This window comes from Epinephelus lanceolatus, chromosome 4 (assembly GCF_041903045.1).
Source record: "Epinephelus lanceolatus isolate andai-2023 chromosome 4, ASM4190304v1, whole genome shotgun sequence".
NCBI lineage: Eukaryota > Metazoa > Chordata > Actinopteri > Perciformes > Serranidae > Epinephelus > Epinephelus lanceolatus.
In genome coordinates, this window is record NC_135737.1 from 46,205,187 (window position 1) to 46,232,921 (window position 27,735).

The window sequence follows — 27,735 nt, forward strand, 5'->3', positions numbered from 1 at the left end:
CCACTGAGAAAAACTGTGATTTAACATTGCTGAACACAGGAGCTGCTGTTCTACTGCATTGGTTAGTTTGTTTGTGCTATTGTGTGACTTTGGTGTTTAAATGGTTATTTTGGATGCACCAAATTCACACAATAACAAAACCTAATTAACTGATCAAAGCGGTCATAGATCAACAGCTCCAGCAGTGAGCTAGAATTACTGTTTTTCTCATCAGGGTCTGGTGGCTTTGATGAGAAATGAGGAACTGAAGCTATAAATATCTTCCCTGTCAGATTGGTCTGTCTGACGGAAAGCAGTGGAAATGCTGTCAATATAGCATACAGTGTTCTGCAGCTCTGCTCTGCTCCCTGTTACATTCACACTTAAGAGAATTTCATTAACATTTTCTTCACTGATGATGTATTATTTCACCCACCTGCAACCCATCTGCACTTCCCTGTGTGTGTGACAAGCAGTGTGTATGTATGTTGTGACCCTGCCTATGGAGGCACATCTGAATCATCATTGTGGTGGATGGGTTCAGCAACCACTGACTTATCACCTGGGGGGCCGGTGTTTGCTGTAAAGCAAAACTCTGTTCATTTTTTCTAAACCCAACCACTTGCATTTTTTGTTGAGGAGAAGAAAAGGTCAATTTGCGGTGTTGTACCAATATATATGTGGCGGATAGGCCCAACAACAAGTGACTATCACTCAGGAGGGGGTAGATTGTAAAGCCAAACCCTGCTCTTTTACCTAAATGTAACCATAAGCTTTTGGTGTTGAAGGAAAAACATCAATTTGCAGTGTTTTACCGACATAGTACGTTTATTTTGAAAGAGACTGTATGCAAACTGTACATTTCCTTTGAAAACCGAAGTATAGTTTGAAAACAGACAATGCATATAACGGGCTGAAGTTGACACGGCGTACCAGAACGTCAACAACCAACACACCCAGGGTACCTTGGACGTCATATCTTGATGTGGAAGTCCATGACCAAACGTCAAGTTATGACATGGTTGGAGTGAGCATGTGTTGGAAAATACCATACCATTCTGGTCAGTTGTTCTCTGTTGCCTCAAACAGCAATACGTTAACAATGCATCTGACCACACCTCATTTAAAGACTGACATGCCCATTGGCACACAGATACTTGTGCAAAGTGGCTGCTGGCCGTGACAATCCTCTAAGTTAGAAATGTATACGGACAGGGATGGAGCCTTCTCTTTGTACTCTATGTTCATTTTGTCCATATTTATGCACGTTTTCTGAAAGCTTTCAGATACTGATACCACAGGAGGTCATGGAGGCAGTGCAGTGTAGTTCAAGTGACATACGACTGTAGGAGGCAGCATTTACAAAATGGCAGCACAGAATGAGTTTGTAGTGAAAAGAATCCTCCATCCACATGCAGTGATTTATTGAATGGCCTCATAGACCACTGTCGTCTACAAGCTGCCTCCACTGAAAGGTACAATATTACAACTTCCTCCACCATTGCCTCGTTTGTTGTCAGAAACTTTTGACTACGCCCTTGGAGCCCTTAGTTTTGACTGAGACGTTATGACGGGTAATGGGTCAGTTCTGGTACTGAGCTTTAAAGGTATGGGCGGGTGCGGGTTTTCAGAAATGGTCCCATGCTGTACTTTGATGCCAACATCACGGAAGCAAAAGAGGCGTGACATGTAACAAAACAGCCTCGGCCTCCAGTGTGACACATAACATACACATCAGCAGGACTTTCTAAACAATAACAACGACACAACATTTCAGTAATAATCATTTACCATCTCTGTTGTATGGCGGCTGATCTCGTCGTCTGCAGGGAGGGTAAGGAGCTCCTGGACCTCATTGATTTCACTATTTGGGGATATTTATGGCCGCTGTTCTACTTTGAGTTAGCTGCTAACAGCTAACAGCTGCCTTCTTGTGGTGGGTCACCAACATAATGCGTGATAAAAACATCACATCTGTTCCACCCATGGTCACGTTTTTGACATTGTTACCACCTCCAGTCCCAGCTCAGAGGTGAGACCACTCTGTTCCCCCATTCCATGATTGTACCTAATATACGAAATGGCGAGGTGGCATAACGGCGCGATATTTCTGCCTTCAACAGGCGGTGTAAAAGTGACGTATCCTTTCCCTGTCTCCATGTCTTCTGTCTCCATTATTTAAATGGAAACCCTGCCAGACGAACCCATCAAGCATGCCCATCTATTTCAATATCTGTCCTCCTCGTACACAGAAACAAAACTTTATTCATTCAATTATTTGCTTGATCACACACGACCATGGCCACTTAGTATCTGCTCTCACACACACACACACACACACGTTACGCCTGTCCCAGCCTTGTGTGTTTTCTATGACAGCAGCCATTATCGCTCTGAGTGTCCAGCAGCCATGTGAACATATAGACTAGTGTGTGTATGTGTGTGTGTGTGTGTGTGTGTGTGTTTTCCAGCCTGCTAAGTGTTGACAGTGACTTGTCTGAATGGACTAAACGCTCTATACATCATCCAGTTGCGCCGCAGGGAAAAGTCCACTCTCCCTCTCTGCTGTCGGCTCCCGTCAGCCTGCAGCAGCTCGCTGTTATCAGGAACATCACATCCAGTGTTTTAGGTTTTTTGTGTGTGGCTGATTTCAGGTTTGAGACTGAATTTATTGTTGTTTTTTCCGCACAATCCTAATCTGAATATCTGATTCAGCATTTATATTTTCTTACATAAAGCAGCCATGATGGAGATTTAGATAAAGCATGTTTGACAGCTCGCACTGTTTCATTTTAAATTCAGTGTGCAGGAGTATAGGGCCATTACAGCTTTCTGCAGGCTGCGGAGTAAAACCCAAGTATTGTAAGTGACAGGATTTGAGAATTATTTTTTTTTTACCCACATTCAAATCTCATTAAAGCAAAATATCTGCCACAGTGTGAGAGCACGGAGCAGTATTTGTTTATGGGGCTATTAAATTTAGATGGAAGGGAAAAGTAATGAAAATGGTTTTAAGAACTAAACATCTGTTCCTTCTGAGTTGTTCAGTTTGTGGTGTGAAATGTGGAGGCAGGCGTCACTTAAAGTAATTAGACGTATTTAAAAAGCCTTTGTGATTACTTTCTCCTGTTAATCAGTCTGAAAGACTTAAGTGTGGATTTGTATCATGTCTCATTTTGGAGAGAAACTCTTCAGTCTGGTGTCTCCACATTAGAATGTGTTCCAGTTTTGTCTCACTTCATATCACACAGCAGCATCTGTTTGTTGTTCTCCAAAAAAAAAAAATCTTGATTATGTAAAGTACCGTGCTGTTTGGTTTGTAAATAAATCAAAAAAGTTAATAATAAAAATTTGGAAAGTAAACTATTAGCTTTGTTTTCTGTCTGTTTTTTTCCTTTTGGATATTTGTGAAAAATAAAATGATAACAGTTCTGGGACCTTAAAGGGATAGTTCAGATTTTTTGAGGTGGGATTGTATATACACTCACCAGCTATACTTCATCAGGTGCTAGCTCCAGGTTGGACCCCGTTGGCCTTCAGACCTATCTTAATTCTTGGTGTCATAGATTCAACAAGGTGCTGGAAACATTCCTCAGAGATTCTGGTCCATATTGACATGATGACATCACACAGCTGCTGCAGATTTGTTGGCTGCACATCCATGATGAGAATCTCCCGTTCCAGCACATCCCAAAGGTGCTCTATTGGACTGAGATCTGGTGACTGTGGAGGCCATTGGAGTACAGTGAACTCATTGTCATGTTTGAGATGATGTGAGCTTTGTGACATGGTGCGTTATCCTGCTGGAAGTAGCCATCAGAAGATGGGTACACTGTGGTCATAAAGGGATGGACACGCTCAGCAACAATACTCAGGTAGGCTGTGGTGTTTAAACCATGCTCAGTTGGTACTAAGAAAATCTCCCCCACACCATTACACCAGCAGCAGCAGCCTGAAGCATTGATACAAGGCAGGATGGATCCATGCTTCCATCTGAATGTGGTTTTTCCAATCTTCTATTGTCCAGTTTTGGTGAGAAAACCCGTGTGAATTGTAGCCTCAGTTTCCTGTTGTTAGCTGACAGGAGTGGCACCTGGTGTGGTCTTCTGCTGCTGTAGCCCATCTGCTTCAAGGTTGGACAAGGTGTTGTTGCTTCAGAGATGCTCTTCTGCACACCTTGGTTGGAACCAGTGCTTATTTGACTTCCTGTTGCCTTTCTATCATCTTGAAGCAGTCTGGCCATTCTCCTCTGACCTCTGGCATCAACAAGGTATTTTGGCTCACTGGATATTTTCTCTTTTTGGGACCATCCTCTGTAAACCCTAGAGATGGTTGTGCTGAAAATCCCAGTAAATACTCAGACCAGCCCGTCTGGCACCAACAACCATGCCACGTTCAAAGTCACTTAAATCACCTTTCTTCATCATTCTGATGCTCCGTTTGAACTTCAGCAGCTCGTCTTCACCATGTCTACATGACTAAATGCACTGAGTTGCTGTTACGTGATTGGCTGATTAGCTATTGCGTTAATGAGCAGTTGAACAAGTGTACCTTATAAAGTGGCCAGTGAATGTACTATCCAGTTTACAGGTCTATAAAGTCATCAATGAATATTCTTTCATCATTTGTAAATCTTTGCAGATCCTGACCTGTTGGCCATTTGATGGGAAACAAACACTGGTGGCTTATGATGAAACACCCGCACCCATTTCTCTATGTAAGCCTATACTCTCATGGTAACTTGACATGTGTCAGCTTATTCAGTGCTGCATACATCAGTGGCATCCCATGGCATTGCATAAAGCTGGAATTATGCTTTTCTGGGCTGCCATCGAGGTGACAACCCAACTGCCAGAAAAAATGTTGGTGTTGTGTGTATCCTGTAAACCATGGATACATTACATTTGTACATTATTATGTAGCAGATATGTTGTAACTTAACATCCACTTAAATGCCATGCACTGTAATGAATGTTGCAGCCTCTAGGGGACTAGCAGTATATAGTGAGCTCATTCCATATTAACTATAACATGTCCACTTCTACCGTATTAATATCACACATGCAGCATGCACCAGCTAGTGTTAACTCTGCTCTCCATCTGAATCATTTCTGTGCTTAAAATGTCTTTAAACTTGACCCCAAATCCTCCATCTGCAGACTCTAATTTGATCTAATGAGAGCAGCTGTAGCCTAAATGTCAGTCACTTAGCTGCAGTCAGTTCTTTGCTAAACTCCTCACAAATTTAAATGTCCTGATGTAATTTAATCTAAGTATGAAGACAGAAGCTTGGTATGTGAGCCCAGTACACATTCTGTAGGTGTAGATTTAGCAGCTGGTGTCTTCACGTTATAATCCTGACATGTAATCCATCTGTTCAGCCTTTTTTCCGTGTCTTTGACCTCAAGTGTGGCCCAATGAGAAGCAAATCTAAAGACGACTGTAACCACTCAGACATTATCATTATCTCGACATATTCTCCATCTGCTATTGAAAGCTGCTTCCAATTCAGTGATGAAGCTCTTTGTTAGATCGTTGTTCACTTACACTCCGACACATCGTCGAAACTGACATGATTATTACCCCACTTTGTCCATTAAAATGCCTTTGAACCATCAGTGTGTGTGTGTGTGTGTGTGTGTGTGTAGCTACTGTACTCTGGCATTACGGCTGTAATAACATAATCCCAGAGATTTGGCCTGACAGCAAGACAGTATGCTGCCGATTTCAACTGACAGTAGGGAATTATCGTCACCGTGCACTTTACAGACGGCTAGACATGTGTTATTATTGCTGCTGTGAGTCTCAACATGTGGCCCGTCGACCCTCTGAGGACGCTGACAGCAGCAGTTTAAGGATGAGTTAAGTCTAGAGTGATTTGGAAGTTATAACAGGGAAATAAACTTCAAACAGACCATCAGGTCCATTTAAGCTTTTTAAATAACAGAACTTTAGTTTATTGTTAGTAACTTTAATTAGTATTTGTTTTACAAACCAATCACCATAAAAAACATTTGGGGGCTAAGAAGACACTGGAAAAAGAGACACTAGTCCCAAAAAACACCCACATTTGGGGGGCTGAAAAGCAGCTGGAAAAACAGCCACAGGTCCCCCCCCCCAAAAAAAAACCATATTAGGGGGCTAAAAACCTGCTTGAAAAAGAGCCACAGGTCCCTTTAAAAAAAATACATTTGGGAGTTGAAAAACAGCTGTAAAAACAGCCATGGGTCCCCAGAAAACACCCATTTGGAAGCCAAAAAGCGTTTTGAAAAACAGCTATAGGTCCCTAAAAAAACATCACGTTTAGGAGCTGAATATCCGCTGGAAAAACAGCCATGGGTCCCTGAAAAACACCTAAGTTTGGGGGCTAAAAAGCTGCTAAAAAAACAGCAATAGACGCAACACAGCAACACACAGAATTCTGCGGGAAAAACAGCCATGGGTTCCAAAAAAACACCCACGTTTGGTGGCTGATGTTTGCAGAAATGTACAATACCAACATTTTCCTCTGACAATTGGTCTGAAATTTCTTACACAGAATACACTGGACCTAAAATCCCACACCCTGGCTGTGCTTTTAGATTGTCACAGGCTCAAATCTACAAAATATCTTCACATAGTTATGACTTAACTATTGAAAAACATGAGATAATTAACATTGTACAATTTCAGTTCTACTTGTATCCTCACTGCACATGTTCACGCTTTTTTTCAGAAGAAGAGTTAGCATCAGTTTAAGCTGGATAAACTGAAACATCAAATTAAAGTGCCATCCCAGCAGAACTAGGTTAACTGATATGAGTTTAGATACACTGCAAATTTAGATTTGACCGGAGTCACTGTGACAAACTTCCACACCCTGAAATGTGACCTGTATGACCACGAGTCCTCCTGAATATGCGCACATTGTGTCTGAACGTTTGCCTGACATGTGTTGCAGTTTCCTTTGTTTATTACAAAGGTGTGTCAGCAGCTCACATTCAGATCTGCTTACACTGAGTGAGCAGGTTCAGCATTTGGCTCAAGGACACTTTGACAGGACGCTTCTCTACCAAGCTCTCACCTTGGTCTTACTAACGATGCTTTGGCCTAAACAGGATCTGTAATCTGAGTAGCAAACACTTATTAATAAAGAAATACAGCTGTAAATAGCAAATGTCCACAACTACAATGATAGATTCCCCTTTGAAGAAAAAAAGGAGAAATTCACCTTTTATATTTCTCCCCCTATTTCACCACCACCAAATGTCCAAACTGGTCATTTTTGATGCTTCTAAGGTGCTGCTAGTCTTAAAATGACTGTACACGTACTTGCTACAACACAGGAAACGGTGTAAAGATGCTGCTGAAGACACTGAAATGAAGCAGATCATGAAAGCACTGGACAGACTCAGATACAAATGGCTCTTAGACACCTTCCAGAAGAGAGAAGAAGCCCACGCAGCAGCTATGAGGACATCAAATGTTCCCAGAAAAAGAGGTGAAATTCTGAAGCTGAGATGGCGAGGAAGAAACTGTTCTTTTAATTTGTAATAGTGAGAAGAAAGAAGACACGAGAATTACTGCATTGTGGTTGAATGCCTCTGCAGAGCAGTCAAGTTGCAGTTACAGTTTACATGGGTGTCTGTGAAATCATGGATGCTTCACACACAGAAGATCTATACAGTCAGCACAGTCTCAATATTAGAGTCACCAATTCAGTATCTGACCAAATGCCCCCCCTTCTGTTCCTGAGATATGATGTTGAGTAATAGCCAACTCACTGTTTTATACAGAACCTTATGATGAAGTTGACCTTTGACCTTAGGATATAAAACATCATCACTTTATCATTATATCCTATTAGACATTTGTGTGAAATTTTGGTCATAATTAACATATGAACTCATAAGTTATGGCCTAAAACATGTTTTTTGAGGTCACAGTGACTTTGACCTTCGACCACTGAATTCTAACCAGTTTATCCTCGAGTCTAAGTGGACATTTCTACCAAATTCAAAGAAAAAGCCTCCGGGTGTTCTTGAGATATAACGTTCATGAGAATGCAACAGATGCAAGGTCACAGTGACCTTTGACCACCAAAGTCTAATCAGTCCATTGATGAGTTCAAGTGGACGTCTGTGCCAAATTTGAAGAAATCATCTCAAGACGTTCTTGAGATATTATGTTCAGAAGAATGAGACAGACGGACAGACGGACAGACTGATGGATGGATGGACAACCTGAAAACATTATGCCTTGGCCATGGCTGTCACTGGCGCAGAGACAGAAAAATTGAGACAGAGGTAAGCATGGGCTTAAGCTTTTTCTGGAAACCTACTTTATCTTCATGTTTCTTTTTTCCCACAATGCCAAAAGAAAAGATTTTTTTTCATACAATTTCAGTGTTTCGCTTGTCTTTTCTTTAACATGATGGTGCTCAGAACATTTTCCCACCTCTGTGCTGTATTGAGCTTCACTGTTTGATAAATTTGGGTGCTTCATTTCAAAGAGTTTTTCTCGTCCAGCCCTGAGATGGAAATTCCTACTGAGACATTTCCACATTACCTGAAACGCAGTGATTGTGTCAGTTTCAGATAGTTTAAAAACCTTGCATACTCCTAGGAAAGGAACCTTTGTGTATAATCCAGTAAAAACCTCCTGAAGGAGTTCTCGCTGTGAGAAGTTTCAGTTGGTGGCAATCTGTGATTTACCGCTAGACACCACCAAATCCCCCTGAATCCTACTGGACCTTTAAATTTCACTTTGATGTTGTCACTAAACTTACTAAAATGTGGTGCAACTAGAGGGCCAGAGGTCATTGAGTCCCTTTATAGTCTTATCTGAACATGTGAAATATAAATATAGTGAGATAAAGGACAGTGGCTGGCATATGAACGTCCCCTCCTGCCTACATGAAACACCAGCAGCCTGCTGCCAGATAATACATACAGATCTACTTTAATACAAAGAAATCTCGTATTATTCCGCCCATTACGTAAAAGGATGAGATTATCGATACACAGATTAATGAACATCCAATGGTATTCCAGCGGAACGCCCCACCCCGCCCTGCCCCGCCCCTCCACCCTCCACCCTCCACCCGCCCGTCTACACACAACACTTCCATCATCCAGATAAAAATAGAAACCCCCACAATGACTTGCAGTTTAGTTGTTAGATTTTAGTCTTTATTGTACTATTTTTTCTTGACAATTTGCTAGCGGACATGTGAAAACTTGGACCAACAAAACATCATCATTATTATTATTATTATTATTTTTTAATTACAGCATATCGCCAGACTGCGGTAACAGTGAGAAGATGTGTTTTTAAAAAATAAAACAAGAAAGAAAAAAAAGAGAATCCAAACCAAAACAGGAAAAAGAAAAAACATTTTGACTTCAATATTTGATGGTGTTTTTTTTTTCAATTCATGTACACAATATAACAGTCTAAAAACATTAAACACACAGAGCTGAAGACATTGCAGTGTTGGTTGGGAAGTGGCAGTCCTCAGGGCAGTTTATATACTGTAGCAACATGGTCCTGCTGTACTGTCAAATATCTACTGGGACGGATGGGGAGGGAGGGCGAAGGGGGGGTTGAGGGGGGGACTACAAACCAAAATGGCCGTCAATATAAAACTAACAGTCTTTTTTTTTTTCTTTTTGTTGTTTAAATCCACCAATCAGGAGTCGGTAGAGACAGAGAGCGGAGTTAAGTAGCTTGACGAGGAGGAAAATAGGACGGCGGGGGGAAATAGGGGGGGTGGAATGTCTCGATTTTCATTTTTTACATTTCTGCATTTTTCTTTTCTCTCGTAGACAATATAAAATCTCACAGACAAGCAAAGAAAAAAATAAAAACACTGGATGTTTGTATGTATGTATGCATGTGTCGGACGGAGGGGATGGATGGATGGAGGGATGGATGGGGGGACGAAAAGAAGGGCTTGAATTATTGCTTTCTGAGGAATTATTATTTTTCACTTCTCATCTACATGAATTGCATCGTTCTCATTCTCTCAATCTCTCTCTCTCTCTTTCTCACCATGGCGTTCTGTTAACACGTGATTACTCTGTTTACTCGGGAGGAAGGAGGAGGGATGAAGGGAGAGAGGAGGAAGAGGAGGGGGAGGAAGGAGGAGGAGGAGTTAGGATAGGGGGCGGGGCTCAGAGCTCCTTGCTCAGCGAATCCCGGGCAGTTCTAATCCTCTTTGTGTGGCCTCACACGTTTCCCGCCTTTTTGTCTGGTAAATGATAACAGAAGAGATTGAAAAAATGTATTAAAAAATAGGTCTTGGAAAAAGAATAATAATAAACAGTCATATAAAAAAGGGTTATATGTGTGTTTAGTGGTTTAGTACAGATGTTGCTCACTCTAGTGTTGGGTTAGTTTAAGTTATTTTTGTGTTAAGGACAAAGCAAACAACATCAACACAACAGTTTCATGAGAAAAATAAGTGTTGTCACGTTATAATAAAAAAAATCATCACATGATAACAACAGGAAGACGTACAGTCTGTCTTTCTTTCTGCCTGTCTGTCTCTGTCCTGTACCTGAATTTGTGCCTTTTATGTTTTTGACTTTTGTCTTTTGTGCTCAGAGCTCACAGACTCTTAAGACTTTTCCCTGAAATCAAACGACCTGACCATCCACTCATCTGTCTATATTTGTCGTTATGTTGGCTTCCCCCCCCAGACAGAGACGGCAGAGGGAGAGAGAGAGAAGGCTAGTTAATCTGGCTTGTTGAAGAGGCTCCGTGACACTTTGATTTTGCCCGCTAATCCGTTGATGGACTCAACTCTATTGATGTCTGCTAAACCAGCTTTTCTTTTCCCGAGCAAACAGAGAGCTAACTATCTAAGCTACGGCTAGTTAGAGCTAGCAGCCAGCTGCCTATCAGCTGGAGGATTGAGGAGGGAGGCCAAAACACGAAGGCTGAGGGTCTGCAATGAAGCTTTTGGTGGTTGTGAGTGGTTTCATGTCAGCTCTTCTTTCTGTGTCCCTCCATATGTGCATTGAAATCCAAAAACAAAAACCCCCAAAACTAAACTGCTTGTTGTTTTTGGATACGTAACAAAAGAGGAGTTGTGCAGCATTCATTTTTTTGTAAATTGGTTAAGTAGTTTAAAGGGGAACTCTAATATTTCTTAACTTGGAACCTGTTTCCCCATGTTTTTGTGTCTAAGTGACAATGGGAACAACATTTTTGCAATCGGTCCAGTATTGAGAGAAAGTGCTGCAGCCAGCAGCGGCTAATCAGCTTGCACTGTAACCATTAGGGACAACTGTGCACTGTCAGCGTGCATCCACTAGAAGTGCTTGTTTTTGCCACTGACAGGCTCAGAAGTGTCTGACAATATTAAAGAAAGGATCCCTACAGAATTAGACCTTTTTGTTTAATCAGAAACAGCCCTGAAATCACCATCACCAAACCTACCAGACTCCATTTAAATAATAGTAATTTCATCCACATAAAACACACTTGATTCAGAGTCAACAAAAACAAACTAAAACTCACAAAACACATCACACTCTATGTTTCCACGGTTCCAACAATTACCAACTCTGGTTTGCTTGAAATAAACCCTTAATTCACCCAGATGGTTGTGAAAATATGCAGACAATATACATACTAAAATTACTGGTTGTTTAAATGGAGCCTGGTGGGTTTGGTGATTTCATGGCTGTTACTGGTTAAACAAAAGGGATCATACTCTTTAACATAAAGGTCTATCACTGTAGGGATCCTTTCCACAGTTTTTTCAGGCACTTAAGACCCTGACACAGCAAGCTAACAGTTGGCCGTTGGTCAGTGTTGGACTGTTGATGAGGGTCTGCTGCCCTAGACGGTGCGATGTGTCCCACATCATTGCACCTCATAGGCCCCCATGGGCTTCTTTTCCCAGCAGATTCAGCATGTTGAATTGGTGACTGCGGAGCCCATCAGTGAATAAAATCACTCTGATTGGCAGTTCAACTCAGCGCATGAGAAGAGAAACGGAAGTGAGGAATGTAAGCAAAGAGCTAAAGTCAAAACAAACTTGTTACATAAGGTAAGATAATTTTCTTTAGCAGAAATGTTTTGTGAAGGTTTGTGTTTTTGTTCACTGGTGCATGATAAATATGCTCTGTTCTTTCAACACTGGCTAACTAGCGACAAGACAGTCTTCCCTTTCTTAATGATCATAGACCAGTGCTCTGCTGGTGTGGAGTATTATTTCCTCTAATGCAGGAGTACAATGCACGCGCTGGCTGGCCGTCGACTGTGGTCTTTGTGGTGTGTTCGTGTGCAACTTTTTGACCGAGACAGGTGACATAGCAGGGGGCCTTTTGCTAGTTCTCTGAAGTCGGTTTAGTGTGTTTGGGTGTTTAGAATAATAATCTGAGCCTGTCAGTGGCAAAAACAAACACTTTAAACTGACAGTGCCAACATGCCCCAAGTGGTTACATTGCAGCCTGTTTTGCCGCTGTCGGCTGCAGCGTTTTCTCTTAATACAGAACCACTTTCAAAAATTGTTGTTCCCATTTGTCACACAGACACAAAAACATGGAAAAATAGGGTCCATGTGGTAAAATATTTAACTTAGCTTTGCTCTTTGAAAACATTATCTTGCAAAAAAAACAATTCCTGAGATAATTATCATTTTGGTGTCAGTGCAGCTTGGGTTCATTCAGTATATCTGCATGGAAGACGACGACAAGAAAGCAAATGACTTGTCAGTCAAGTCCAGTTGAAAAGTGAAACCTTTTTTACAGTCACAAACGCGTTAGCAACAGTTTACAGTGAGCTGTTTCTGTGGAACCTTTCAGTATTGACTGGAAGACTGTGATAACGTAGAGAGGTCAATCAAATCTACAAAAACAATGTTATCTTCAAATTAATAAATCATTTCCCTCCAAAATGAACTGTGAAATTAACTGTGCATGGGCTTACATAAGCAATAGTTTCTGGCAGACTGTGGTAGAAAAGAGGAGCTGCATAATGTAGAAACACTTAAAGTCTAAGAAGACTAACTTTAAACGTAACCGACTCATGCACACCAGACATTTCACTCGCGTAACCTGAAGGGTCTTCTTAGGTTTGCTTTTATTTTATTTTACAGGCATAGCTAAGGTGTTTTTTTTCCGAGCTCTACGGGCTGCAAAAACGCAGGTTATCTGCTCAGTGCCATTTTCAGTTTGAGCTCCCACTAAGTCCATGCATGTCAACAAGCTTAAAGAGCAGAATAGGGCACCAGTTTTACACTTGTTCAGTTGTGAGGACTTTTGTTCTCTGCTTCTGTGCTGGCAGCCCAGTCAACAGAAGAAAATGTTGCCATTGTACGTTTCTGCAAACCATGGATATGTTACATATGTATGTTTCATATCAGCATTTAAAAGTGATGTAATATATGAGCTGACTTTGTCATTGGGAGGTGGAGGGGATGGTGGATGGCGTGACACTTCAGAGAGACGCCTGTCAAGCTGCAGACTACAGTTCAAGACTGACAAACAGTGGAACAGGTTGTTTTTTAGTGAGTCATTGCTGTGTTTCCTGCCAGGATAGTGCCATAAAAAAGCTGGTATTTTAAGAAAAATCATGATCTTTTCCAAACAATAACCAAGTGGTTTCTGTGCCTAAACCTCACCACACATTAATCACAGCTGCAGACCAACAAACAACCAAACCGGTTGTGTCATAGTGACCAGTCGCTGTTTTTAGGCACCAAACCTGGGTGTGGTTTTGTGCCTGAAACTAACCTCACATAAGTTTCAATGTATTTGGTTTGCAGAAACGTACACTGTCAACATTTTTTTCTGTTGACTGTGTTGGTGCTGGTGGGCACAAGGTTGTACATATTTTAACTTAAATCTCAAAGGTGTCTTACATGCTATTGTTTACTGCTTGATTGGGTCATCTGAGAGGCAGTACTCAGGTGAGAAAGCCACATTCATGTCATATGAGAGTTACCGTAATCACCTGTTTCTGACTTGTAAATAATATTGTTTACACCAATTTCAAATCGTCATTACTATAAGAAAACTCCAATATTTTGAACATGGAGCTCAGTAATACAAATGTGCCTGAAAAATCTAAGAAAAATGGCTCCCATGCATCAGCCTGGGTCTTTTCTTTAAGGACGTCAAACCCAAATTTAATGGATATATTTTAATTGCACAGTATATAAACTAACCATCACACAACTAGCTCTACAACACGTCTAAAGTCATCCAATTAAATTGTAAATGGAAAAGCTAGCATCCCACAAGATGTGGCCCTGATATACGGGTCTATAAAACAAAGTGTCCTCCATCTAGAACAACTAAATGTGACCTCAGCTAATGCAATTAAGAGCATCTCATTTGGTACTGGACATCTGACGGTGTATCTAATGTGCTTTTCAGCTTGAATTGAATTTTATTTTCAGTAAAAAATCAGTTGCTGGTGTGCAGAGAGCTTGGCACAGTTTCAGGCCTCAGTAAGCTGAAGACTAGGTGTTAAACAGAGTTCAATTTTAGCAAAAGAGTCAGAGCTTCAAAGAGGCTTCCAGTAAGCCGCGCGGCAACAGCAGGAGCCGCAGCACTCTCCACAAACATCTGTTGGGCTGTGTGAGATCAAAGTGAGGCGGGGTTGCTGGACCCCGAGCCTCACACTGCACTTGAATAGAGAGGGAGGCTGGGACTGATAAATAATGGAGGAGGGAACAGAGCACCTTCTGGTTCACAGGCACTTCACCTCCTCGTGCTCGGTGTCCAGCAGCTTCTGAGCTCCAGCTCCCAGGTGGGAACGTGTAAAACGGTAGAAGTGAAGCTTTGCTAGAAGAGAGCTCTGAAAAAAGCCTCTTGATCGACAAAAAAATAAGCTTAAATGGAGATGTAAAAACTTCATTTAAATCCCTTCATGTCTGCAGGTCATGATAGACTGCACCAAATAAAAGCTAAGAAACATGTTACTGCTTAATCTCCTTTTAAAGAACAGTTTAATGGGGGCTGTAGTTAGCTTGCACTGACAGGCTGTGCCGTGCAGCAGTTAATCTGATATTTATATTTTTGAACAAGTTCATGAACAGTCAGCCTCCAAACGTAGCTGCCCTGGGAATCCATGCTCACCACCTGAGTCCTTGTTATTGTTAAATGGTTTCGTCGTTTGGCTGTTCATGAACTTGATAAAATCAGAGGTGATTAAATGAGAAGGATGCTTCTCTCTCTCTTTCCATCTCTCTTTCTCTCCTCTATTGAAAACTCGTTGGATATTTACAGGTGAGCAAACACTTATTCAACAACTACACTACTTTAAATTCTTTAAAGGGATTTAGGAAGAACTGCTGCATTAGTTTTTTATCATGCAAAGTTGACATGCCTATGTATATGTGGTTCTGCATAAACAATGGCTTTACTTATGTGCGTGCAACTTAAAATAAAAAGCTCAACTTGTGTAGTTTAAAGGGTAACTGCAATATTTTTCAACCTGGACCCTACTTTCCCACGTTTTTGTGTCTAAGTGATGAATAGAAACAACTGTTGAAATTGGTCCAGTATTGAGAGAGAGTGCTGCAACCAGCAATGCTGAAACAAGCTGCAATGTAACCACGCTGGGCATGTTCGCCCCATCAATTTATGTCAATTGAAAGTGCTTGTTCTATCTCTCACAGGCTCCGCCCTCTACTGGACTATATGGCTAATACTCCTCTTAACACACTGAGAAACTCATAAACATGTCTGGCCAATTAGGACAAGCCTACCTGAATATGTGTAGGCCCCACAGGCGGATTCCCGCCATCAGACATGCTTTTTCTCTTAAGTGAACAGTGAGTAGCACACTGAGCCAGTCAAGATCAGTGTGGCCGGGTCGATGTTATGTCGCGACAGGGCGTTCATTCTTTGGGCTCTACCCACTGCTCCCAAAGAGTCCAGTAGAGGGCGGAGCCTCTGTGAGATAGACAGACAGGCTCAGATTGTTATCATGAGTGTCTTACAACATTACGTATCAGACCCTACAAAGAAATGTTAAATTTTTCTGTACCTTTCACTTGTTCTGTTCTGTTCAAGTCAAACTAATGAGCAGTCTTGTTCCTAAATCGCACAGACTTTTTCCACATGGTCGAAAAATGCCGAACATTCAGCCATGACACTGAAAATCTTTTAGGTAAGAGTAAGATACTCCTAACACAAAAAACTGTAACTAGCACTCCTCTTTCCAAACCTGACTCGTGTTTCCACGGTTTACTTCCTGCAACAAGTCACCTCTTGTGAGATTTCAGAACAAGACTCATGACCAGAATCTAACAAGAGGTGACTTGTTGCAGGAAGAAAACAGCGGACACGCGAGTGAAAGTTGGTAAGAGAAGTGTCAGTAATGGTTTGCTGTGTTGGAGTACAGACGGCATATTTTACTCTTACCCAAAAGATTTTCAGTGTCATGGATGAATACTGATTTCGACAATGTGAAAAACTCAGTGAGATTTCAGAGCAAGACTTCCTGTTCATGAGACTTAGAGCAGAACAAGTGAAAGGTATGGTATCCTTCCTGTAATGTTGTCAGACACTCATAATAACAATCTGAGCCTGTCAGTGGCAAAAACAAACACTTTTAATGGACATAAATTGATGAGGTGCACCAGCCCTGGGTGGTTACATTGCAGCCTGTTTCGCCACTGCTGGCTGCAGCTCTTTCTTAATACTGGACCAGTTTCAAAAATCTTGTTTTCTGATTAGTCACATAGGCACAAAAACTTGGGAAAACAGGGTCCAGGCTGAAAAATACTGACTTTCCCTTTATGTAAGGAGTTGGAGTCAGAACATGGAGCCAAGCTAGCCATTTCCTCCTCCCTCCAGTCTTTATGCTAAGCTAGGCTAACCATGTCCTGAGTCCTTGATCTTGTTCTTCTCATCTGTCACATCGGGGAAAAAAGTGAATACTGTAAGTGTCCCAAACTGTTAAACTATTCCTTTAACATGTGTGTTTTCATGCCTGTGCTCATATGAGTAAACTTTACATTTGGCACATTTAGGAGCATTTCATGCAAGTCAGAACTTACATGAAGAGTGTGTTTCCACACACATGTGTTCACCTGTGCACACATGTGTGTGTTTGTGTTCTTAGTATCAAATATCGGCGTCGAAACACCCATTCAGACCGTTGTCGACACACAGCTCCCTCTCTAATTGGTCAGTTGCTGCTGACATCACGTTCTGAACGATGGCCACCGCTGCCTCTCGAAGTTCCCTCTTCCTCATCTCCTCCTCCTCTTCCTCCCCCTCCCTCTCTCCCTGGTCACATGACTCATCGTGACAACCTCCATTTCGTGGAGACTCTGCCTTCCCCCCCTGCCCCACCTCCTCCTCCTCCTCCCTGCTAAAGGCTAGTGCTAGCTCAGCTCCATGGCAGCTGGTTTTAGTTTGGTTACTGCTATCGTTTGTTAGTGCTGGTACTTGTTGTTGTTGTCTGTTGTTAGTATCTCCTTCTTTGCTGCTGCTGCTGCTGTTTTGTGGCTCATCAGAGTCCCGGTCGGCGTGCTCTAACTCACCGCTGTTCACAGCCGCCGTGGCGTTGATGATCTTGGCGTTGGCATCCTCTTTCGCTCCTCCTGCCTCCTTACTCTTCTTCATGGGGCTGCCCCCCGTCGTCTTCTCCTCCTCCTGGTGATTGTGTGTGGCATTCTCCTCCCCTGTGCCGTTGGAGCAGCCATTCTCCCCGTTGGTCACCGGAGCTTCAGCTGGCGTCTTCTCCACCTCCTTTGCGGCCTCCCCTCCGGTCTCTGCTGCCGGCGTCTTCTCAGCCTCTGCTGCATCTTTGTCATTGGTCTCCTCAGTCGCTGTGGCAACTTCACCGTCGACAGCTGCCTCCTCTGTTGCTTCTCCTCCCTCTGCAGCCTCCTCCTCCTCCTCCTTGGCACCCTCACCCATGTCCACACTGGTGGACTTGCCCTTTCGCAGGATGAAGTTCTTCAGGGAAACTGCACGGCCAAAATGTGAACGCTTGGCCTTGGCTGACTTGCCATCTTTGCCTTCCTCTGCTGCTCCATCCTCACCTGCAGGGAAGAAGAGAGTTAAGGGTTAAAGCTTCTTTGTCAATAAAGAGATTCTATGATTTATAATTTTATTAGGATCCCCATTCGCTGATGAATAACACTGACCATTCTTCCAGTCTATATGCCTTGTCCATGACAGTTTACAATCTAAAGTTACACCAAGGAGCTTTGTTTCTTCCACTTGCTCAACAGCTCCACTGTTCAACATCAAATTCAGCTGGGTTTAGAACTTCAGCATGTTGAATTAGTGATGGCAACGGTGGAGCCCATTGGTGATTGAAATCACTGTGATTGGCAGTTCAGCTCAGCGCACGAGAAGAGAAACAGAAGTCAGGAAAATAAACAAAGGGCTAAAGTCAAGAGGGAGTGAGACCAAAACAAATGTGTTACATAAAGTCATTTTATTTTTCTTTAGCCATTGAGCTCTTTAGCAGAAATGTTTCCTGATGTTGTGCGCACAGTAAATATTCTCTTTCAACACTGGATTGTGTTGTTAATGTGCAATCTGGCTAACTAGTGTCATGACAGTCTTCCGGTTTCCCTTTTTAAATGATAAATAGCCTTCTGCTGGTGTGGTCAGTTATTTCCTCTCATGCAAGTGCAGAGCAAATGTGCTGGTTGGCTGTAGTCAACTTTCTGGCTGAGACACGGCAACATCAGGTGATGCAGCAGTGGGCCTTCATCATCTAGTTCTCTGAAATTGGTTTTGTGTGCCTGGGCCTTAAGGCTAGTTTATTACTAATGGCACATTCTTGTACTGTCTACAACTCTTTGTTGAGGATTGTAGTGATTACTGTGGGTGCATGCATGTATATTGTTGTATCATCAGCATACATGAACACAGCGCCAAATAAGATCTCAGGACACACAGTTGCAGCCCAAGCGATGCAGGCTCAGCTCACTGTAGGACTGAAAGTCTGCGCAATGATTCTTAAACAAAGAAATACTTCCACAGAAATTTTACAAGCTTTTTTAGAACAGCAAACAGTGAGTGGCTCTCTCGTTAGGCTCAGACCAGTGTGCAGCTACCTGAGAGGAAGTGACACTGACAATGGAATTTTTGTACAAAAGAAGAACAGATCACAGACTACCAGTGCTTCTCAAAGTCAAGGATGTCTCCTTTGGTAGGACGAGTCCTTCCAAGTCAGGTCCTACAGAGGCTAGACGAGACTCCTTCCTAGCATTCAGTGAACACACATTGGCACAGGTTAGTGAGTGCCCAAGTGTGTGTCATTGAAGAGGCCCTGCCTTCAGTTCCAGCAAATAGTGCAAAGAGGGGGTGGGTACTTCGTGCCCACTGAGGATCCACACATGCATCCTAGAAAATACTCTAAAGGAAGGACTCGGATCCTTGACATTGGAACAGTCCTAAGATGGGATTCAATGATGTAGCCTCTTTGAAAATCAGCTGTTTAAGGATCCTTCCTTAACTTCAAGAAGCATCACATCTCTAAAAAGTAAGAAACAGCACTTCCTCCTGCAGAATGATTGATCGCAAAGGGTTGAAATAAATTAATTAATGGGTGAGTTTATTATTTTTGCAAGTATAATGATTAAGATAATTATATTTATTTATACACATACAGCCACCACTGTTTCACTGGCTTAATAAATTGATATGGAAGAAGACTGTGACCATCTGATGAATGTAAGTTCAATATTTACTCTACTTTTAGCTCCATTTGCGTCTTCATTTAGCAACTTTTCTAACCAGCCAAACTGAATTAAAGAAATAAATACATTTTATAAATTCCAGGTGGAAATCAAATTTGAAAAAAGAAAACCATTTAAAACTCTGTTTCTTATCCTTTTTGACACAACTCTGGTGGTTAATTAGCATCACATTTGTGTTTTCTGCCCATTTTTTTGCTTCACATTCTTTTATAAGAAATTGAGTTAAACCACTCTCCTCTGTTTACAAATGTGTATATTCTCCACTGAAAATCAATAAAAACCAAAACACAACGAGCCCAGCATTCTGTCTTTTTGTACCATTTTTTAATGTAGCCAGAAAGCAGAAAGTCGGCTAAATTTAGTCTTTACTGTTGACTGAAGCCACAGTGTGACTTGAATTTCACATCAGACGTTGAATATTTTATTTGGGAGAATGTTCAATTACATTACCTCCTCCAGAGTTAGCAAGCCACTAACTCCTGTCTGTACTCCCTGGACAGGGACAGACACAAAATGCATGTGAACACACTGTCGGCTTCTGAGTCTGAATGTTTTAATGGCCCCCGTGTTGAACCCTTTGATACGAAACAATAGGCTTGCTGTTTTTATGCTCTTGAATCCATGTTTAAAGTTTTTTCTGCAGCTTCTTATAAAATGAATGTCAGCATTAAATAAATAGAATTACTACCACATGGTTGTATGCCTTTGCCAACCAGTCAAGTTACGGTTTACATCCATGTTGGTTCAGACTCATATGTAGCCATGGCTCTAGACGAGGCTTCAAATGTTGCTGCAAAGAAGCTTTAAATTCTAAAGCATGACCACCAAAATGGTCCACGTGGATGTTTATGCCAAATATGAAGAAATTTCTCAAGGCGTTCTTGAGATACGAGAATGGGGCGTATAGGCTGACAGACAAGACATGTTTTGTGAGGCCATAGTTACCTTTGACCACACAATCTAATCAGTTCAGTCATTCATCATTCATCAGTCATCATTCAGACCAATGCTGTCTTTAAATGTAACTCATGAGTTTGCGGTTATGACATGGAAAGCCGTGTACACTATGTGCTTGACTTTCAAGCTGTTATGCATGAGAGCACCGTTTCTAGGCAATGGTGACAGATACAAGCTCACGATGACCTTTGACCACCAAAATCTAATCAGGTCATTGTTGAGTCTAAGTGGACACTTGTGCCAAATTTAAGGAATTTCCCTCAAAGCGTTCCTCAGATATTGCATTCACAAGAACAAGATGGACGGACAACCTGAAGACATAATGCCTCATAACTTAACCTTTTTTAAGCTCAAATAAAACTACCTGAATTTGTCAAGTGGTCCCAACCAGAAGCTGCTCTTTATGTGAGGGGTCACCATGTTTGTTTCTTCTCACCTGAGGCAGCAGCTGCATCCTCCTCCCCGCTGGGGGCGCACTCTGTGTTGGCGCGTTTAGACTTTGGGATGACTCGCTTCTTGAAGGAGGTCCAGATCTCGTTGGCGTGTTGCGTCACTGTCCCACCTCCTGCTGTTGCTGCCTTCTCCTCTTCCCCTCCCTCAGCCTTCTCTTCCCCTCCCTCTGTCTTGGCCTCCTCTGCTCCTCCCTCTGCCTTGGCCTCCTCTCCTTCCTCAGCTCCTCCCGCCGCTGCTGCCTCCTCTGGCTTCGTGTTGTCAGCAGAGTCTTTGTCGGAGCCCTTGGCCTTGCCGCTGATGCCGACCATGGATGGGTCTCTCTTCAGGCCCTGGAAGGTCCAGGAGCGTTTCAGCTTCCACCTCTTCTGTCCCGACTCCTTGGAGTCCAGTGTGGAGGAGTCTCCGCCTCCTTCTCCCTCTGCCCCCTCTTCCTTTACGTCCTCTGCTCCTCCTCCACTCTTCTTGTGCGCCTTCTGAGCCATGAGCTTCTTAAAGGAGTGCCAGCGTTTCATGTGCTTGGTGGCTGCCGAGGAGGACGACGCTTTCTGTTCTCCATCTGCGCCTCCCTCTGCGCCTCCTTCTGCTCCTCCTGCTGCTCCTCCCTCCTCTATGGTTGAGTCAGCAGTGGTGTTAAGTGCTTCTGGATCTTCCAGCCGGTCAAGGGACTTGGATCGAACCTTTACTTGTTTCTGGGGTTCTGCAGCAGCACCGTCCTTCTTCTCGGTGCTGCGATGAGAGAAGATCCTCGCCACTGGCTTCCTGATCAGATCTCGAACTGTGGATTTAGCCTCCGCTGGTTTGCTCTTCTCTGCTTTCTTCTCCTCCTCCTTCTCTCCACTTTCTGGAGCTTTCTCTATCGCTGCATCGCCCTCTGCACCTCCCTCTGCTCCTCCCTCAGCTGCTGCGGCCTCCTCACCTCCTTTCTCTCCCTCTTTCTCCCCTCCTTCAGCTGCGTTGTCCTCTCCTCCAGAGGCTGTGCTCTGCTCCTTCTTCTTCCTTCCTCCCATCACCTTCCCCAGACCGCTCTTGTTGAGGAAGGAGTCCAGGAATGAGGTCTTGGGCTCAGCAGAGGAGGTGTTTTCTGAGCTCTGAGGAGCTGCTGCCTCCCCGCTTGCTGCTGCTTCTCCTTCCTCACCTCCTGCCGCCGCCGCTGTGTCATTATTCACAGTCTCTTTGTTATCGACAACCTCGTTGTTGACAGCGGTGCCATCTTTATCGACAACTTCGCTGTTGACAGTCTCTGAGTTTGCGTTTTTAGCTGGTTGCTCGGCCTCTGTCGGCTTGCTCTCGGGGGTTTTCCCATCTTCTTGGACCACCGGCGCCGCATTGGCCTCCGTCGCCGCCATTTCCGAAAGGGAAAACAAACAACAACAACAAAAAAAGTGTGTTCCTTCCTTCCTTCCTTCCCTGGCCTTCTGCCCTCCTCTTCCTCTCTCTCTCTCTGTTGTTTCGTTCCTCCCGCTGTGGTGGCGCTCTCAGGTCATGGAGAGCAGGGTGGAGAACAGTGGCGAGGAGGAAAGATACTCAGCATCCTACTAGTCCTCCAAACTCCTGCAGAGGAAAGACAAGCAGGGAGCAGAGGAGATAGTGGGGGTGAGGGAAGAGGAATGAGAAGAGGGGCAGAGAGAGGAAGAGGCGCAGATGGTTAATAGTCTGAATCAACACCATAGACACTCAATTAGTCTGGTCTAGACTGTGCCTTGAATGGGGAATGAAGTGTAACAAAATAGAGAATCTCAGCGGGAAATGCAATGCAATTATGATGTTTCCTAATCAGTCACACTTCCAAAATTTACACCCTGTACGATCAGTGAGGACACACACACACACACACACACACACACACACACACTGCTACGTTTTCTTTTTAAATGAAATAGCTGAAGAGGTTTTTGGAGATGCAAAACTTGCACCAGACAGCAGCAATAAAAGGCCTTGGAGTTTGCTGCTTAACTTTCATCAACTGGTGTTTCAAAACCACGGATGAACAGCCTTGAGCTGAGTCCAGATACTCCTAATCGTTTTCTGTTTGACAGTCTCATCCAGCTCAGACGTGTTCTTTAGGCAACATGGTGATGCATGCTGAATGTCGTCTAAGTTAAGAACTCTCAACCTCACTTAAAAAGGCCATAGAGTTGATTCACAAGAAACAAATGAAAACAGAATGGCCGTCCTTGAGATATCCTGAATTTTAGTCCCTTGTATGGTTCAAGCTCTAAAAAATCTGGCTCCTGCATTTCAAATAAAGACTAGCACCTTTAGTTGGATACTCCATACTTGGTATACACCCACAGCTTTCAAGGGGTCATCACATGATCAGAGTGAAAGGGTAACTTTTTCAACCTGAATGCTATTTCCCCATGCTTTTTGTGTCTGAGTGACTAATGGGAACAACAACTTTTGATGTTGGTCCAGCATTGAGCTACAGCCAGCAGCGGTGAAACAGGCTGCAATGTAATCCCTGTGGGCAACTGAGTACCGTCAATATACGTCCACTAAAAGTGTTTGTTTTTGTTACTGACAGACTCAGATTGTTATTCTAAGTGTCTGAAGGCATTATGGAAATGATCCCGACAGAGATAGACCTTTTTGTTGAAGAGTAAGATCCTTTTTGTTTAACTAAAGGCAGCCCCAAAATTTGCGTAACAGTAATTTTATCATCGTAAAACACACTTAATTCAAAGTTGACAGAAACAAAATAAAACTCACAAAAGCTGTCTTGGTTCGTCACCAACTCTGATTTGGTTGAAATAAACCCTTAATTCACTCAGATAGATGTGAATATATGCTGCCTCTATACATGCTAAAAGTACTGGTTGTTGAAATGGAGTCTGGTTGGTTTTGTGATGGTGATTTTGGGGCTGTTTCTAGACAAGCAAAACGGATTTTACTCTATGACAAAAAGGTTTATCTCTGTAGAGATCCTTAAAATAGTTTTGTCAGACACTTGGAATAACAATCTGAGCCTGTCAATGGCAGAAACAGGGCTATTAAGCACTGTCAAAAATTGACTTAATAGCCCTGGGGATTACACTGCAGCCTGCTGCACGGCATGGGAACACAGGGTCCAGATTGGAAAATACCAAAATACCGGCCTGACAAAGCAGCATACAAAAGTTACAAAGGTTTGGTTTCTCATGAAAATGCTTCACAAAAGTCTTAGTAATCTCCTAAAACAGCTGTTCACTGTAGTTTTCAAAAATTTTTCAGTAGGTTTACAGTCAGGAAATAATTCATTTATTTGGGTCTGTTTTCAGTGGTAGATGAATCGACATTTAGTGAGTATTTGTGGCAGCAGGACGGTGTGTGCAGGATTGAGTCAAAATAAACTACAATGTGTTTGTTCATGGTAATGAAGGGACATGTCACCCAGTGACATAGTGGGGCTCGCTGATGTGTTTTTAATACAGCACAGAGGAAGAAGATATATCAAGCTTTGACACAATGACGATACTAGAGAGGTGGAGTTGTCTTTTCGTGGGAGCTGTTGACAAAAAGAAAAATACAGAATATCACCAGAGCTCTCCTTTAAACACCGCTGCTCGGTTGTAACACCTTTGGAGAATTTAATGAATGAATGAGCAGATCAATGAATCTGTGAGTCACACGCTGATGTGTAGTAACCGACATTCAGCTGCGAGAGACTGCAGAGAGTCCAGACGCTGAGCGAACACAGTCACACACTCTCAGAGGAGAAGGTGAAAGAGTGAGTCAGACTAAAGGGAGGTAGAGAGATGCAGACAGAGAGGCACTCAGGTGGAGAAGCAATCTCACAGGGAAGATGGAGGGGCGAGCGAGGGAGGAAAGCACAGTCAGACAGATGGAGAGAAAGAGAGAGAGGTGTAAACACATACATCACATGCTCCAGATAATCTCACAATGTTGTTGCCACAACTGACTGACTGACTGACTGACTGACCAACTGGATGGCTTACTGGTTGACTGGCTGCCATATTGGCTCACTGGCTACACTGGCTGCCTTACTGCCTGATGGGAAGGCTGACTGACTGACTGATTCAATGGCTTCATTCACTAACTGCCTGGTTAGTTTACTGCATAACTGTTAGCACAACCTATATTCAGACAAGTAGCTTACATGAAACTAGAATTACCACCCTGCAGTTGTATGCCTCCGCACATCCGTTTCTTTTACAGTTTACATCCCTGTCTGTGAAAACATGGATGCTTCACACATAGAAGATCTATACAATCAGCACAGTTTCCAGATTAGAGTCACCAATTCAGTATCTGACCAAACGTCTCCACTTCTGTTCCTGAGATATGATGTACAAAAATGGCCAGAAAAGTGTTTAATGCTGATAATTATAATGTCACAGGGAAGTTGACCTTTGACCTTTTGGATATAACATATCATCACTTCATCATTTCATCCTGTTAGACATTTGTGTGAAGTTTTGTCATAATTAGTGTAAGAATTCTTGAGTTACAGCCAAAAACATGTTTCGTGAGGTCACTGTGGTCTTTGACCAGCAAAATCTGATCAGTTCATTGTTGAGTTCAAGTGGACGTTTGTGCCAAACTGAAGGACATTCTTAAGATACCGAGTTCATAAGAATGAGACACACATGAGGTCACCGTGACCTTCACCCTCAATCACCAAATTCTAATCAGTTCATTCTTGAGTCCATGAGGACGTTTGTGCCAAATTTGAGAAAGCTCCCTCAAGGCCTTCTTGCGATATTGTGTTGATGAGAATGAGATGGATGCTAGATCAAACTGACCCTGACCTTTGATCACCAAGATCTAATCAGTTAATCGTTAAGTCCAAGTGGATGTTTGTGCCTAAGTTGAAGAAAATCCCTCCACGTTTTCTTGAGATATCTTGTTTACAAGAATGAGATGGCTGCAAAGTCACAGTGACCTTGCCCTTTGACCAATAAAATCTAAACAGTTCATCAAGTCCAGGAGTGGATGTCCAAGTGGATGTTTAAGTCCAAGTGGATGTTTAAGAAATTCCCTCAGGGTGTCCTTGAGATATTGCTTTCACAAGAATGGGACTGACGCACAGACATACAGACGTACGTATGTAAGGAAAACCCAAAAACAATAACGCCTCCGGCCACAGCTATTACCAGCACAGAGACATAAAAACGACTGCTTTTTGTGGCACTTTTCAGGCAGGAAAAACAGCAATGGATTGCTACAAAACACTCACGTTTAGGGGTTATAAAGCCGCTGGAAACACAGCAACATATACTACGTCACTTTAAAAACCTTGATATGACATATGACACCAACATATTCATAGTTTGCAGAAATGTACAATGCCAAAATTTTCTCCTAGTGACTTTATGACAAGCACCCTGTTTGAGGTGAGTGGATGCTCTTTCCTGCTGCTGTGACACTTTAAAGTTCATTGGTTAAATGCACCTTGCATGCAGGTGTAGCAGTCCTGCAGATAAACATGACCTGACAAGCTCCCAACTATCCCGTTGCATGACTGGCTAGTGGCCTCGTCCTCCTTCTCATGCCTTAATGCCACACTGTACACTGTCTCTTGTTTACTCCTCTGAGCTGTTAGCCTGTTAGCTGCTCATTTAGCAACTCATTTACTCTGCCTGCTAGTAGCCTAAAGATAGAAATGAACACCTCCACCTCTGCACACAGACACAGCTACACACTCTTACTATCAGGCAGTATTAGAATCAAAGTGTTATTCAGCAGGTGCAACAAATGTACACAAATTAGTCTCAGTGACATCAACACAAAGGCTAACAGCGACACCAAGAACACTGATACTTTCAGCTATCTGCAGATGTCAGTTGTCGTTTTTTCTTTGCCGGGACTGAGTGATTTATCTCAGAGTTCACACGACTTCAGCAGTGAGTGATTTATCCCACATTACAAACGAGTGCACCATTAGAGCTGCTCAGCGCCGGGCATTTCGCCTCTTCAGTTTGTGTTTGCAGTTACAACAGACATTCATTGGCCGACACGTTTGCTCAGACTGTTGGGAAAGTGACATTAGCAGCTGAATTTGGATGGAGATTACGAAGCTCTTGATCTAATATTCTGCTAATCAATAATTCAGCCTTTGATGTCTGGATTCTTCAAAATACTTCACATGCAAAAGTAGGGTCTCCTTTGCTCTACACTGTTCTCCTCTATTTTATTCCTGCAGTCTCTACTTGCTGCTTCAACTTTCTCTTTTCCTTTCTGTGTATTTTTGAAAGTGTCTGCAGGACTTTGAAGTATCAGAACATATCTAAAATCATCTTGAATTTTCTACAAGAATTTAAAAAAGCCATAATTTTTTGTGCACCATTATTCTGATGACCAACAATTTGCATGAACTCTGTTTATTTCTGGTAATCTGACCAGTTTTAATTCACTCTATTCTACTCTAGATTTCCGTTATCCCTTTAAGTAAATGATTCCTGATTATTGCCCCTCTCTATAGCCCTTTTTACACAGAGATGGCGCTATGTAGCTGCTACCAAGTCCCTTCTTGACACCGCCTTTGTGATTTTACACAGAACCACAACATGCCACACAGCAGAGACAACCTCATGCCTGCTTTCGGCGATCGTACCTTTTATAAAGAATAAGGCATAGCAGCTTGTTATTCGTGCCTTGAACAGGCAGTGTATGAAGGGCTTCTGATGGCCAGCTTTTCACCACACCTTCAACTGTGGCTGTATAAACATTTTTGC

General features: G+C 42.7%; 1 protein-coding gene across 1 annotated transcript in view; it reads right to left on the minus strand.

Moving 5' to 3' along the window:
• Positions 1-9,127: 9,127 nt before the first annotated feature.
• The window catches only part of LOC117259699 (uncharacterized), a 56,205-nt gene continuing 37,597 nt past the window's right edge, over positions 9,128-27,735 (minus strand). Inside the window, exons 2-4 of the mRNA XM_033631324.2 lie at positions 21,045-22,612; positions 17,474-17,977; positions 9,128-10,210 (exon numbers count right to left, since the gene is read on the minus strand). Coding sequence (XP_033487215.1) covers positions 10,188-10,210; positions 17,474-17,977; positions 21,045-22,407 — 1,890 coding nt within the window. The 5' untranslated portion in view covers positions 22,408-22,612 and the 3' untranslated portion in view covers positions 9,128-10,187. The remainder of the gene's footprint in view (positions 10,211-17,473; positions 17,978-21,044; positions 22,613-27,735) is intronic.